This window comes from Lichtheimia ornata, assembly GCF_029851405.1.
Source record: "Lichtheimia ornata isolate CBS 291.66 chromosome Unknown scaffold00036, whole genome shotgun sequence".
Taxonomy (NCBI): Eukaryota; Fungi; Mucoromycota; class Mucoromycetes; order Mucorales; family Lichtheimiaceae; genus Lichtheimia; species Lichtheimia ornata.
Genome location: NW_026695356.1, coordinates 284,258 through 299,355, shown reverse-complemented (window position 1 = coordinate 299,355; position 15,098 = coordinate 284,258). Strand labels below are relative to the sequence as shown.

Genomic DNA, 15,098 nt, shown 5'->3' with positions numbered 1-15,098 from the left:
ATTCGCTTGTTGTTATAGCCTATCATTATCTTATAATACGCTTTCGACCCTGTCGTGTCTCTTGTCATTTCGTACCACACATTCAGGGAAAAAATGCATTAACAAACTACACATGCCAAATAATTTTATTTGCTATACTCTCGCAGCGAAGCAGCAAGCAAATTCTTCGCTTCTTTTTCCCTTCAACGGCTCCACCAAAGCCCTCCACGAATTCCCATGGACAACTCTGCCCAACAATCAGAACCCAGTTCCTCATTACCGATTGACGACTCGGCAATGCGTCCTCCAAGTCGAAATGGCAGTCGTGAATCCACCCCCCATGAGAGGAGTTATGCACACAGCACAGCAGAGCGGCCGTCTCCATACCGAGTCCGCTTGTTTGTTCTAAGCGGCGCTTGGGGTCGTTTATCCCGAGCAAGACGAGTCGTCGTCCTATCGTCGATAGTGATTGTAATAGCACAGGTATTGAAGGAAAAGGGATGATACCATGTGGAACGAGATATGTCTAGTAATACGCATATAGCTCATCAGCATCATCATTGCATTGGTCGATCCCACGAGCGCTCTCTGTGATAGGCCGCTGGACATCTTTTTGATAGTATACCTCGTACGCTCAGTCGTCAATCTCCCTTTGATCCTCTATCACCATCTTCGTCCTCCACGATCAGGAAATCAAGATACAGAAAATGATAATGAACGACGAGTCGAATGGACTGATCGGTAAGCTAAAAAAAAGGATGGATGGGACATCTTAATGACAACAACAACGTGGACTAAATCATCATATGATTCCCCCCAAGCTTGAAGTCATTGTTCGATATTTTCGGCATTGTGTGGTTCATTATCGGCAACTACTTTATCTTCACCTCTGGTCAATGTGCTCAAAGTTCACCCACTTTATTCTACACAACACTCGTATGGATACTTTTGGGATATGGTCTCGTCGTCGTGCCACTCTTCCTTTGTATTTCAGTCATATTCTGCCTCCCTTGTGTATTAGGTAAGTTGTACGGATCAAGTTGGAAGAAGGAAGGATGACATCGCCAACAACATCATACGTAGTTTTGATGCGTATGCTACGTCTTGGATATGCATCAGGTCTTGTAAGCGGTGCAAGTAAGGCCGAAGTGGAAGCTATCCCTGTGTTCAGGTACACTGCAGCAGATGGAGAAGGAGGCAACCAAACAAGCACATCTTCACAACAACAACAACAACAGCCACAAAAGAAAACCAAGAAACGAGCATCCTTCTTTCGATACATGCTTCGACGACCCAATGATCAAGAGAACAGTGATGTGGTTTACGATCCTATTACTATCACACCAGCCGAAGATGCCGTTTGTTCCATTTGCCTCTCTGAATATGAACATGGTGACCTCGTTTGCAAATTACGGTAAGCCATCATGGATGCTATCATTGTGGTATTGCATGAGTAGCTGATTCGTGGATATTAGGTGTGGGCATCATTATCACAGGGATTGCGTACATGAATGGCTCTTGCTTAATTCAAGCTGCCCTCTTTGCAAGCGTGATTTCCGAAAAGAAGACTCTGTAGATGACGCTGTATAGTATCCTATGCATTTGATTGTACTATAATGATTGCTTTTGCTTGATGGAAGATAAAAAATGTAATGCATTCAGCAACTCACATGATCGTTTATGTATGCGAGTGTATATGTTCGTTGATCAATGGCAGCGTGTGCCCATTTTAGTCATGAATTACATGTTGATTTATATACATTAGCTTCTCTAGCTAGTTTTTCAGCCGGTGCACCTTGTTCCAATAGGTAGTAGCAGAGGTACGAACAACATTATAGCCATCACCAGCGTCGCTTAGTTTATAGCAAAAAGATGACGCGTGCGTTTAGAGAATAAATGTATTCAGATTCTCATTCAAAATGATATCTGATACAGCATACATCACATGTTCCAAAAGTTTGCTGTCAGTGGCGTCTGTGTAATGACAATAAATGCGTTTTGAAGGGTTGTGATTCAATCGTTGAAATCGCTTGCGAAAGTATATGCATGTCTGGTCAACATCATCGTCAGGACCTACTAGTTCCATCAGGTGAGCCCTCGTTTCAATGCCCCATATAGCCTGCATTTTAATACCTTGGTAATCGGGGAAGTATTGAGATATAGGAGAAACTTTGATCTTTTCACGGAAGATATCGATCTTATTCAAAAAGAGAATCATCGATGTTTTTACGAACCATGGCGAATTGCATATGCTGTCGAAAAGCATAAGGGCTTCCAACATCTACGTTTTTTATATATTAGTCTTGTACATCATCATCATCTCTCTTGATGCTTTTGCAAACTCACTTGGTTCTACGCATTCAGATTTTGTCAGTGTATGTTGTGATGGATCGAAGGCTAACTCTAAGACACTTACTGAATCCCTATCCTCAACCAGGCACTGGTCGTATCCACTAATTGCAACAACAAATAGGATAGCGGTAACGTTGTCAAAGCAATGTATCCTATGTATCAATAATGGATGATGAGTAAGGCATGACTGAAAATCGATGGTTTTTGAATACCATTTCTTTCGTTCGCTCCGTTGACCACCAACATCCACCATGCGATAGGTTAAAGGTCCCAAATGAAAGATAGTCTCAACGATCCCTGTAGTCTTTGCACGACATCGGATGATATCTTGATCCGTAGGTAGGTATTCTGGTTCCCACAAGCGATCCAATTGGGTATAAAAGCTAAGTGACCACTCTCGGGATTTAGATGCCACTCACTCACATCCTCATCACCATCATTGGAATCATTTTTAAAAAAGACTTACTACGGAACATTATCATGAAGAGCAAACGAATTTCCATGTTCATACGCACTCTGTATTCCTTCATCTGCCCAAAGTCTCTTAAGGATATCGAGATAATCAAGAGGAAAAGGCTCATCTTTAGCCAATGGCGGCATTTCTCGGAAGTAACCCCGTGCATCTTCCTATATAGTGGATATCTTGAGAACCCTTGTTAATGCTTCAGGTAATCTCATAAGGTACCTGGAGTTGCTTATCGTGTATTTCTAGATCGAGTTGTTGTGTAATCTCGAGTAGCGTTTGCATGATACTGAAAATGTTGCTAAACACAATGACACGGTAGCTTTCTCGTTCCGATGCACTAAATCCAGCTGCGTGTAACAGACGCATTTGCTTCAACACGGTTGATTTCCCTGATTCACCAGCACCTGGAACAAAGTATCTCTTTTTAGTTTTTTCTCTCTTTCTCTCACACGCGTCGATAGGATGGATCTCGAAATAGAGGGGCGTCATTTTTACCGAGCAACAATAGCTTGACCTCAGTCTTCATGCGACGTTCGTCGGTCTTGATCTGCTTGTCAATGGAGCGATTGGTCTCAATTTCGTGGACATCGAGACTCTCTTTTGCACAGCATTGTCCCATGGCGAATCGAGCAAACACCCAAGACTTTCAAGAAGAAAAGATATCTCCTTTTGCACCTTGTTCCAAAACCACACGCATCCCCGTTTTAATATCAACTGCCAGTAGCATATGTAAGTTTTTGTGAGAGAGTTTGCTAACGGCTCGTACATAGGATTGTTGCTAGGTTACTATGGTATTATTGGTCTTCCTCTCTTTCAAAACGTTTGCTATCTAGAAACTTCCATGCATCTTCACGCAACCCCTTCCACCCAAGAAGAATAGCTAGATTTGATAGTCAATGTAGATAAAAATGCAATGTAAAATGTATTATAAAGCTAATATGATGCTATGTGTCTATGATCTCTTTTGTTGCTTTTGTCGTTTGCGAGCTTTCTTTCTTGCTGCTATTTCAGGATTGGCAACAGCTTCAATGGCACGTTTGGCCTTTCGTTCTTCTCGTGCATCAAGGTTGCGTTGGCGAACACGTTGATAGGCTGCAAAATAGATCGTAGAGCCCGCCTGCTTTTGTAATAGTTGGAGTACTTGATTTGCTAGTTGCTTCAGCTCATCTATAGAACCATGAGTATCAGTAAATGATTCGTTCGACTTTGTATTGTCACTTTGATCTCTTACCAAATCCTTCCACCTTGGTTTTATCATCGTTGGTGATCTTGTACATGGGAGCGATCATGGTTACCAGATAGGGCGGTAACTCATCACTAGGCACGTGATTGGCGACAGCAGCAAACCATTTAAAGATTGACGCACGCTGAAATAGACAATCAAAAATGTTAATGAATGTTCATTGTTTAAGATGCTGGTCGTTCACTTACCATTCGATGGCCTGTTGTATTAGATCCACCACGAGCCACAAAGGAGAATCGTCGGAGCATCCAATAATGAGCATTGTGTTTGATAGGCTGATCAAGTTTACTTGAGCTTGCTTCATCATCCTTAGCAGCCTCCTCTGTTGTTGCATCGGCCTTGTTTGAAGTCTCCATATCCATCGTATCTTCTTCTGGTGGTAAATAAAAGAAGCACTTGCTGATAAAGACAAGGTTGCGTAAAACTTGATTTGATTGCTCATCCGTGAGGTATTCGCTTTTGAGCTGCTGCAAGAATCGCATTGTGATGTCACGCAAGTTCTTCTTTTGTAGGAAGTCGCAACGCTGGCCATCGGTATAGGTGCGATGTTCGGGATCGATACCAGAGAAATAGGAGCCAAATAATCGCGCTGTCGATATACGAATCCATGTATGGGGATGAACAAGCAACACTGATACAAGTTCCCAAAATTCGGTGTCCCGCACGAGATCAGGGAACAAGGTGGCGATCTTGCTTGCCGTATTCAATGCATAGTAAACCACTTCCCAAGGAATGTCCACTTCCATATCATCCGTCTCAGCTTCTTCTTGATCCACCATCTCCTCTTCTCGATTCTCATGAAGAATTCGTGTAATCCGAGGCATCACATTAGATGCGAGTGACTTTGATGAATCTCCAAGTACATCGATAATTAAGCCATACACTTGACAGGCGGCACGTTGCAAATTCTCCTTGCCTTGCTGATCGGACCAGGTATTCAAAAGACGATACATGACCTCCAACTTATCTTCAGTACAACGAGCTGCAAGTTGTTTGATCAATTCAGCGGACATTTCACGACATCTGGCAGAATCATCGTTGATCAAGCGTAACACCAAGCCCAGGAACATTGGCTCCACAAATTGCAAGAGGATTTGATCACCAAACTTATCAATGACTTGATGCAATAATTCCATCACCGATACACGACCACTCTCATGAACATATTCAAGGTTCTTGATTACAAAGCTCATTTGCAACTTGAGACGATCTTGGCTTTGAGGGTAATCCATAAGGAAAGCAAAGTATGTGGCACGTGCTTGATCGCGTATCTCACGAGCTTGATTGGTCACCATAACTTGAGAGATGCGATCCACCAAATCATAGAGCTCAGGCGCCATAATCTTACGTGAAATGATGGCTCGTATCAAACCAAACACTGTGCTTTGTCGTTCTGGTTCTTCGATATCAGGCTGAATGGTCACGATTAAGTACACAAGCTGGTTGTCAGTGATTTTCCAAGTGGGATCACGAATGCACACCGTCAAAAGCTTGATACAATTTTGCACAGTCTCCGATTTTGTGGTGCTAGCTTGCTTGATCAATTGGAAGTTCCGCTTAATGACCACTGGCATCAATCGTTTCAAAGAACGTAGAGGATAACGCATCAAAAGACGCATGACTTTGCAAGCAAGGATGACATTTGGCACGTGGCTTGAATGCATGGTGTTGACAACCGTCGCTGCGAAGGGATCCAGTTTTTGTATGTGGCTTTGGTCTTTCCCATCAAACTTATCTCGACGAAGCGCTGTATGGAAAAGTGACAAACCAAAGGCGACAAATCGATATGCATTGGCTTTGTAATGATCCACAGGGCCAGTGCCAGGTCGCTTCAATTGCACCTCATAATTCTTCTCAAGCTGACTCTTTTCCACGTTTTCCTTGGGTTTGACCTTGAATGCATCCAAATTCTCAGTCACCAAAGCGGATGAGAAGTCGAGAAGATCCAATGATCCGAATTCTGGATTTTGCACCAAGCCGGTCGATACACGCTTCAAAATATTGTCGACCTTGTTCAACACCTTGAGACTTTGGGTTTCAGCCATGATATCACGGAGAGGAACAAGCATCACGTAAATGTTGTTAAAGTGGATGACTTTGCTCAACTGCTCAAACGTGCCCAAACTCTTTTGGTTCTTTGCTTCCTTGGTCTTTCCAGTCATTTCATCAGCTTCCTTTTCTTGTCCAGTGGCACCAAATACATCATTCACAAGCACTTGAACGATATCCTCGAGACAGTGATCAAGGCCACCAACGCTCACATGTGGAATGGTCTTGCTGATGAGCATGTTCACAGTGTAGCCAAGCACATGAAGTTCATAGCCTTTGGTCAATGCTGTACGCAGCTCCTTGATAATAAATGACAAATAGGCGGGTCCCAAAAAGGCATTGATTTTGATGAGGGTTTCTCGAATGATATCACGGACATCTTGAGCACGGCTACGAATCATTTGACAAAGACTGATCAACAAGGAAGGAAGGTTGATACGCATCGTTCGCTCGGGAAGCCTACGCAACAGCTTGGCAATACCAAGGGCGACCGGCATACGAATAATGACTGATTTGCGGCTCTTGGTGTTGAGGAGATACTTGTTCAATTGTGGAAGCATCTTTGTGATAACCATATCATGGATCTTTTCAGCATGGCTCTTTGATTCCTTCTCTTGGGGTGCATTGTCATCTTCCTTTGCAGCCTCTTCTTCCTCCTTTTTGTGCTGATCCATGAGCTGTTCAGAAGAACGGAATTCGATCGTAGTCTTTTGACGACCCACAACCTTTGCTGCCATTTCATCCGATACTTCCACGTCTTGCAAATCAAAGTGGAAAGCATCCAAGATACCAGCAACAATTCTCACGTAAAGTCGTTCCATATCCTCTTTTTGCGTGACGAGCTCCATGTATTGCTTGAAAAGTTGGTAGTATTGGCTCCATTTAAGCTGACGGGCCAAAGCGGAGATGGCTTCAACGGCACGGCTCACCAAATTATGCTCTGTGACCCGGTTGGATTCATAGAAGAATGCGGTGACAAGAGGAACCAATACGCCATTGATGGTGGAACTGCCAAAGACACCTGTATCAGCCACCTCAGCCAAACGAACAAGGGCACGTTCTCGTCGATGAATCTGCATATGATATACATTGTTGAAAAAGTTGGCTTCCTCATCACCACCAACAAGCAATGGAACCATATCAGCAAAGATTGGCATTGTTGGGAATGTCTTGACAGCTGTATCGAGCACACCAATAAACTCAACACGAATGAGCTCCACGCGATTGACCAATCCTCGTTTGATAGCAGGATACACGATATGGTTGACGTATCCAGTCAACTTCTCATATTCCTTCTCGTCGTCCTTTTTATCATTGACAGACCTCAAGAACACGTTCATGCAGTTTGTAGCAGCTCCACGGACAGCCATCTCATCAACATCATGCATGTTGTGGATAAATTGATGCAAAAGCGGTAACCAATGATGGTGATTGAAATCGGAATGTAACTCGTCAGCAATAGTATTGAGTGCGTCAAGCATGCGATCATAATCAGGCTCGTCAAGTCGCTTTTGAGAATATGAATTGAGATCTTCAATGAGCTTTCCCACCTTGCTCAAAGCTGGATTTACTTGCACGAACATCTTGAAAAGCTGTTGTAATGATACACGGCATTCACGACTGCGTAATGTCGAGAAGAGCAGCGAAGCAGTGTTGTAGTATTGGTGATAAAGCATCGAATCGCATTCGAATCCAGGTATGATTGGAATAAGCTTAGCCCATAATTCCAATACATGGTTCTTTGTTGTTTCAGGAATCTGTCGGCTTGGCTTACGCAAACTTGGTAGCAATACATCAACAATGACCGCTGCTTGTTCGCCATTTTGAGTGAGTGGTGCGAGTCGAGAGACAATGACAATTTCTCTAATCGTATACTGGCTGGTACCGAATGTGGCATCATCCTTCGATTGGGTAAGGCGGAAATGCAAGTTCTCAAGCAACACGTCGACGTAAGGCAAGATCATGCGTTCCTTCAATGTATCCTCTTCGTCACGATCGCAGGCGTCAAGAATAGCTTCAATGATACCCAAGATGGTAGAAAGATTCGATTCGATGATCTTCTTTGCACCCAACACTTTGATCATTTGGGGTAGTAATGATTCCTCCCAATCAATAAAGTATGCAAGGCGTGCCACACGATCTGTCCATGTAGCAAACAATGCCAAGATAGGTGCTCTGTTAAGTGCTGCTTCGTTGGGTAGACTAGGAACTCGTGGAGCAACAAATGTGCTAAAGATGGCTGGCAGATAGGGACTGAAATCGAAATCACCATGCAATCTGAAGATCTCAATAAGGCGTTGTAGGGCTTCATTGTTGATTGCTCTTAATTGGTTGCTTTGATGAGTGTCGCCACCGCGCTGTGTGTATTTGCCGATATACAACAAAATCTTCATGAATGGAGACAAGAATGGGATGATCTTGGAGCTCATCGTGGTCATCAATCCCTTCAAGAGATCAAGGAAGGCATTGTGTCGTCCAAAGGGTATATCTTTCATGATGCGATCACCTTCATCAGCCAGACTAAATTCGATAATCTTGCCATTTTCATCCTTCATTTCATCTGAAATCTGAAGAATCGACTTGTAGCCTGCCAATGGCAAATCAAAGAAATACTGGATCTCTTCGTCTTTGCAGAAAACGAGCGAGTCGAGAATGGCCACCTTACGATTGGATTTGACAGCGCGTTGGGCATAACGACCATATAAAATTCGCATAACAACCGGCATCAGCCCACGACGATGAGCAGGATCAATCATGGCCTGTTCTTCGTTGCCAAGGAACATCATCAACTCATCACGGAATTGTTCTTCATCGAGAAGGTTGCGAAGGTTATCACCATATTGGCGCACGTGGCGATCTTTCCATGCCAAAAGACATTCGAGAGCTGCTTTTTGAAGTTTGGTGTCGCTCTTCGCTATCAAGCGCATAAAGATGGCATGCAATTCTTTGCTCATGTACATGTTGCGGGGATTGGAGAAAGCACCAAAAAGGTCGAGCCATGCAAATAACTTGCTTTTGACAACTGCTTTGTTGCGAGGTAAGAGTGCCAAATCATGCGATTCTCGATCAATATCCATGCTGTCATCCTGTTCCTCTCCTTGTTCTTGGGTATCTTGCTCCATCAAGTCGTCACGTTCCAATGCAGTCTTATATTCAACATCGAGGAATGACATGAACAAAGGAATGAGCTGCTCTCCATGCTTCTCAGCAATCGTTGTGGTGCGTTTAAATGACTGAAGGATCAACTTGTAATAATTCCAATAATCCATGTATGCATCTTCTTGACGAGAGAGCTATAACATAGAAGCAAATTAATATCATCATCCCATCATATCATCGACAAAAAAGTGGACGTACCTTAATAAAGAGGAGTGCAAATTCTGTTGAAGCTTCATCTCGAATTGCTGTTAAGGCCTGGTCTGCAACAGTGCGATGCTTGTTCAAGTTTGGACACTCGAATGAAATGTTGCCGATTTTGCTTGCTTGTCCAGTCTTGATTTCTGGTTCCTCAGCGTATCTCGCAAAAGCCTTTTTGGAGAAGCCATCATATACAAGCTGTGCCTGATCATCGAACTTGGAGAGCTCCCTGAAGCACACATTCCAGTATTCTTCCTCATTCAATTCAGCGCATTCTGCAAGCAAATTGATAGCCTCATCCCACATGGGTCGTAGATGGATATTCAACAAGCCTGGTAGAAAATCAGCTAATTGTACATACAATATCCACTATATCGCTTATACATACCAAGAGCCATCCGCAATGGAAAATCGTGATACAGGGCTGGCAAACGCCCGGTGCGTGCAATGATCGTAAGCTTTTGAGTATACATGATCTTGTCACGGAAATCTTGCAATGATAGTTCGGCTTCTTCAAGATCAGTTGCAACATGCGCCAGCTCACATGGTTCATCTTCACGGTGTTGGCTGTCTTTGATCATCAAAGGTTGGTCATATAATGCGAGGATCTTGCAAGTGTAAAGGCGGCAATTGGGTTGATAAGAGGACAAGTTGAATTTCAATAAAGGATAGATGTTGGTCAACTGCTCGGTGCTGAATTTATCATTGTTTGTTGAGCTACATTGAGAGCTTGTTAATACTAGCACAAATCAACTCTCCCCAAATCCCATATATATATACCTGGATCGCAAATGATCAAGATACTGGAAAACGCCACGAAGAACAACCTCATTACGTCCATGGGTCTTCAATAACTGATTCACAAATTTGTCATAGAAATCCTCTGTCGATGCTGCAGTGTTGCCGCTGGTAGTGATGAGCTTTGTAATCGTTTCAATACAATAGCCAATAAGCACTTGGAGAACGAAATTCTTGTGAGCGACCACGAAGCTGGTATTGATGACAGCATCATCTTTCTCGTTGGATGCGATGTAATCGTCAAGTGAATCAATCAAATGGACAATGGCGGGGATAGCTGATTCAGGAAGGTGAACACGCTGAAGTAAGGACAATGAAGCAGAGAGAAAAGTGATAGCAGATGAATCATGTTCCTAAACACAAAACTTAGCGTCCGATTGAAATTTATAACCTTCCCTTCTTTACCATTGAAAAATCAAGGCTATTAAGCGTATCACGTTCGCTTGTCCAATCATACGTATCAGAGAGAACTTGTAACAGCTTATTGGGCACCGTGTTTGTTGGAAATCGTACAAGACCTTCGGGCGTAATAAAGGATGAAAGATGATCTTCAGGCAAGTCGAGGGCACCCGAGGAAGTAATCTGCGAGAGCAATAAGATGGTTTGTCTAGGATGGGTTTCAACCTTGGCAGCTGTGTATCTATAGTAACAGTAAGCATCATAACGTATGTAACGTACTTTTTCAACGTACCTCACAAGATAGGGGCCAGCAGCTTGAGCAAAATCATTCCAATCCAACTTTGACAAACCAAGGAAGAAGCCATAAACAAGGTCGACATTGTCAAATGCAATCACAGATTCGAGCACCATACGAACACCGCTCAAGACACTCTTAAGTGAACCAAGTGTCAAGATACCAGCGACCACATTGAGAGCTTCACTGTAAAGATAATCGGAGTAGACGTTGCTGGGTTGTGCAAAGACGGCTTGTGCAACACGCTGCATACGTTGTACGATCGGCACAAAGTCTAATTTCACAATAAGCATTGGGGGTATGTAAATGGCCTAAACACCAATTACCTTTGACACGTTTGCCTTTGCGCACAGTCACCATTACATTAAGTATAGAGAGGAGAACGGCTGTCTTGATCTCATCCAACTTGGCCGATTCAAGCTGACCATCCAGATTTGCAAGGACCATATCCATAATAGGCACAAGATGTTCTGCGTTGGCATGGTGAATCAAAAGCAACGTCGATTTCTGCAGTAACCCAACAAGAGGATGCGATTCTATATTTGAAGAGTTAATGTCACAGCTTCCATTGCCATTAATACACTTACCTAATTGATCAACCGGCATCTCATGATTAAGGACCTGTGTCAATAATTCATTGTAGATAGGCTCTGCTTTGGTATGGAGTCGATGGTCAATTTGCTATACAATACGATTCATCTTAGTATTCTCATTGTGTATGTCACGTGACCACTCTCACTATAATACCTTCATGCTTTCAAAGAACAGCATTGACAAGCCCTCGATGTATTCCTCGGTTCCATTTTCAAGCAACGATTCCAAGATGTGTCTGATGAGATCCGCCAGCTTCTCCTTACGTGCTTTCCGCATCAAGAATGCAAATGCCTCTGCGGTATATCGTCGAATATGAGCTCGCACATGTTGATCTTTGCCCAAAAGGTGACACATTTTGCTATTTTGAAAAGGAGGATCAGCTACATGTAACCCGCTCATGTATAAAACAAAGATGCTTACGAGAATACAGCGCATAAGTCATTGAGAAGTTGCCTTGAAAGATACTTGAAAAGATATGCCATAGAGTTGAAGAGAGACTATGTGTGACGTTGGATTATGTTAGTGAAATCCTTATCTTGTACAACACATTTTACATACCTCGATGACAACCACGTCTCGTCGTGCAGCCAATGGGAGCATGTGAGTAAAAATTTGCATAAAGTAAGGATAGAATTCCCCTTCCAGATCTTTGGCTAATTTGGTCACCAAACTATAGAAGAAAAAAGCCCCCAACGTCAATATCCTTGTCGTAATAAGCCATGATCCTCCCACAAACTTACTCTAATATTCCATCCAATGCCATGCTCTCTTCAACTTGTAAATGCTCAACCAATACACCGATAATCTTTTCCTTGTTGTAGACAATGGAAGGTAGCGTCCTGCAGAGTGGTACCATCTCCTTGAAGAACGTTTGGAAATGCCTTGAGCGGTTAAGCTCTTTCCACTCCATAAGCGACTCGTAGAAAAAGGAATCATGCTCGTCCGGGTTGTCGCTGACTATCCGCGATCGCCGTAATACGTCGACTTTGATGCTCTCCACACGCTGATTAAAGCTTTGGAACTATAAAGACAAGCAGAGTTAGTCTATCGACCTACACCATTCAATGAAGTCCTCTTTTGCGCACCTTGAATCGCCTGTCTTTGGTGCGTTCAAGCGTCTCCGGGTTATCGACCAATTCAGTCATCGCAGCAGATCAAATGATAGAATAATATACAATGCAGGAGAAGGAAGGGGGGCGATGCTGGGAAATGGACAAGATCAAATGCAACACATGGAGTGAGATCGATCTACAGGTCGTCGCCCCGATCCAAGGAATAACACTGTCAAGTCACGGTGGCGGGATTCTGGATTTGTATCGCACGAGGTGTCAAGCCCAGCCGGGTCACGTTATTCATGCTACCATGGAAGACCTGTAAAGCACGACAAGTGGATGCGCCAATCGTCCAGGGTGAAAGCATCAAGGTCTAGTTGACAATTAATACATAAGAACAATGGCCCTTTTTCCACGCATTGTATATATCCAATCCCTTCCATCCCATGTACCAAAGCAATATTCAAATCCATATCCATACACATTCGTATGTATTAAGGCAAGTTGCCACGCGTAAATAAAGCTGCTTCTATACAATGGCTATCCGCTGTTCATGTAATCAAGGCTGCAAGGCAAGTTGCTGCAAGTAAAGAATGCTGCTTAAGACAATAGAGCAAACGCATTGCTCATAACAACTGCTGGATGAATGCTGTTACGTTTGATGGTGGCAGAGGAGGAGTGTGCAAGAGCGTGTGCTGTGTCAAGAGAATCGTGTGTTGTAGTAGAGTGACAAGGCTGTGAACACCATAGGAGCCAATTGAGAAAAGGCAATGCTACTTGAAGCTGCTGGAATGGACGCCGTTACGCTTGGTATTGGTAGAGGAGTGTACAAGAGAAGGCCTAGTATCAAGAAGCGTGCGTGCTGTAGTGGGGTGTATACGCCATGAAGTTGCCATTCAGTCAAAGACAATCAGATCAAGAGAGTTGTAGGATTGACATGATAGGCTGAAGTAGGACAATCGTTCGCAGGTGGTAATTGCACTTGAATGCACCAACAGTTGAGAATGGGAGGAAGAGGGAAGAGGTGGAAATTGAATAGGTCGGACACCTCTTGTATAAATGCATGAACACTGTACATCAATCCTTGATTATGAGATTGCCCCTCTCGAACCTGAAACTTTCACACAAGGTGCTCTCGGACATGCTGATCAACATTGTTCTCATAAAACCTCAACGCACCGTTATGAAGATTTGGAGGCACATATGCCCCTATGTTTTACCTCTGCTGTAAGCGTGATGCTATATGAAAGTCCCAGCTTTTGTATATTCCGTAACAGTGGAACGATGCGTCTGCTCCAGAGATTCATTTCCATGGTTCAAGTAGCTTGATCCGAGTCGATTTGATCGAGCTATGGTCAAAGAGAGATTACATCAATCCATACATCAGCATACGTTGCAATGTCTCAGCTGATTAATCCTTTTTCGACCGTAGCTCAGCCAAATCTGCTCGGATCAAGCTGCTTGAATCATGGAAATAAACGTCTGCGACAGGAGCATCGTTCCATTGTAATGGAATGCACAAAAGTCGGGAATGCATAAAAGTGGCTGTTAGCTGCCAATGTATGACCTGAAGATGAGGTATGCGTACCTATCATGCATTGTCCCTGAAGTCCGGACTTTTTAGCTCAGTTACACAAAGAGGTCCTTCTGCATCTTTGGCTCTCCAGGGTCGAGTTGATCTACAATGAACAAAGACCACCTCTCATATACAGCATAGGTAAAACATAAAGATTCCCGTATCTCCGAACTTCACAATCAAACGTGGGGTTTTTATTAGAACAATGGGCTCGTCTTGGCCAACAGCACCTTGGGTGAAAGTTTCACGATCAAGCTTGCCAATCCCAGATTTCGCAATGTCGCTACCAGCCAAACTGGATCTGGGGGTCGACCTCTTCGGTGACGACGACCAAAAAATATTTTTTGGGCTGTTTGCGACATTGAACGCGAAACTTTCACACAAGGTGCTGTTGGCCAAGCCGAGCCCATTGCTCTATTCAAAACCCCACGTTTCATTGTAAAGTTTGGAGATACACGCACCTTTATGTTTGTAAGCGTGATGCTATATGACAAGTGGTCTTTGTTCATTGTCAAGTAGGTGGACCCTGGCAGAGCAAAAGATGCAGAGGGTCGTGTTGTGTAACACAGCTACGTTTGCATGAATGAAAGGGTCAATGTATAATTACTTTATGGATCGTCTAGGAACAGGCATGTATTGCCAGCTAACGGCCACTTTTATCCAATCATCATTGTTGCGAGATCCACTGCATGGGAACGATGCCCCTTCTCCAGACATTCATTTCCATGATTCAATTATCTTGATCCGAGCTGATTTGGCTGAGCTACGGTCAAAGAGAGATTACACCAATCCATACATCAGCATACGTGCGAATGTCTCAGCTGATTAATCCTTGTTCGACCGTAACTCAACCAAATCAGTTCGGATCAACCTACTTTAATCATGGAAATGAATGTCTAGAGCAGGAGCATCGTCCACCTACAATAGAATGCACAAAA

The 15,098-nt window shown here is 43.4% G+C and overlaps 3 protein-coding genes across 3 annotated transcripts; 1 reads left to right on the top strand and 2 right to left on the bottom strand.

Annotated features, from left to right (window-relative positions):
* Positions 1 to 216: 216 nt before the first annotated feature.
* O0I10_007492 (uncharacterized protein) lies at positions 217 to 1,569 on the top strand (the record flags this gene model as incomplete). Its single annotated transcript, XM_058487508.1, has 5 exons — positions 217 to 462; positions 524 to 720; positions 801 to 1,000; positions 1,063 to 1,393; positions 1,455 to 1,569. 5 exons carry the CDS (start codon positions 217 to 219, stop codon positions 1,567 to 1,569), a joined length of 1,089 nt encoding a protein of 362 aa, XP_058341808.1.
* A 295-nt stretch (positions 1,570 to 1,864) lies between these two features.
* Positions 1,865 to 3,416, bottom strand: O0I10_007491 (uncharacterized protein; the record flags this gene model as incomplete). Its single annotated transcript, XM_058487507.1, has 7 exons — positions 1,865 to 2,052; positions 2,113 to 2,260; positions 2,396 to 2,483; positions 2,544 to 2,714; positions 2,798 to 2,958; positions 3,017 to 3,201; positions 3,293 to 3,416. The coding sequence occupies 7 exons, from the start codon at positions 3,414 to 3,416 to the stop codon at positions 1,865 to 1,867; spliced, it is 1,065 nt and encodes a 354-aa protein (XP_058341807.1).
* Positions 3,417 to 3,749: 333 nt separating this feature from the next.
* O0I10_007490 (uncharacterized protein) lies at positions 3,750 to 12,677 on the bottom strand (the record flags this gene model as incomplete). Its single annotated transcript, XM_058487506.1, has 15 exons — positions 3,750 to 3,964; positions 4,029 to 4,164; positions 4,229 to 9,382; positions 9,447 to 9,778; positions 9,835 to 10,163; positions 10,227 to 10,597; positions 10,650 to 10,884; positions 10,936 to 11,212; positions 11,265 to 11,474; positions 11,526 to 11,619; positions 11,686 to 11,890; positions 11,953 to 12,029; positions 12,091 to 12,202; positions 12,273 to 12,553; positions 12,618 to 12,677. The coding sequence occupies 15 exons, from the start codon at positions 12,675 to 12,677 to the stop codon at positions 3,750 to 3,752; spliced, it is 8,088 nt and encodes a 2,695-aa protein (XP_058341806.1).
* Between the last annotated feature and the right edge of the window lie 2,421 nt (positions 12,678 to 15,098).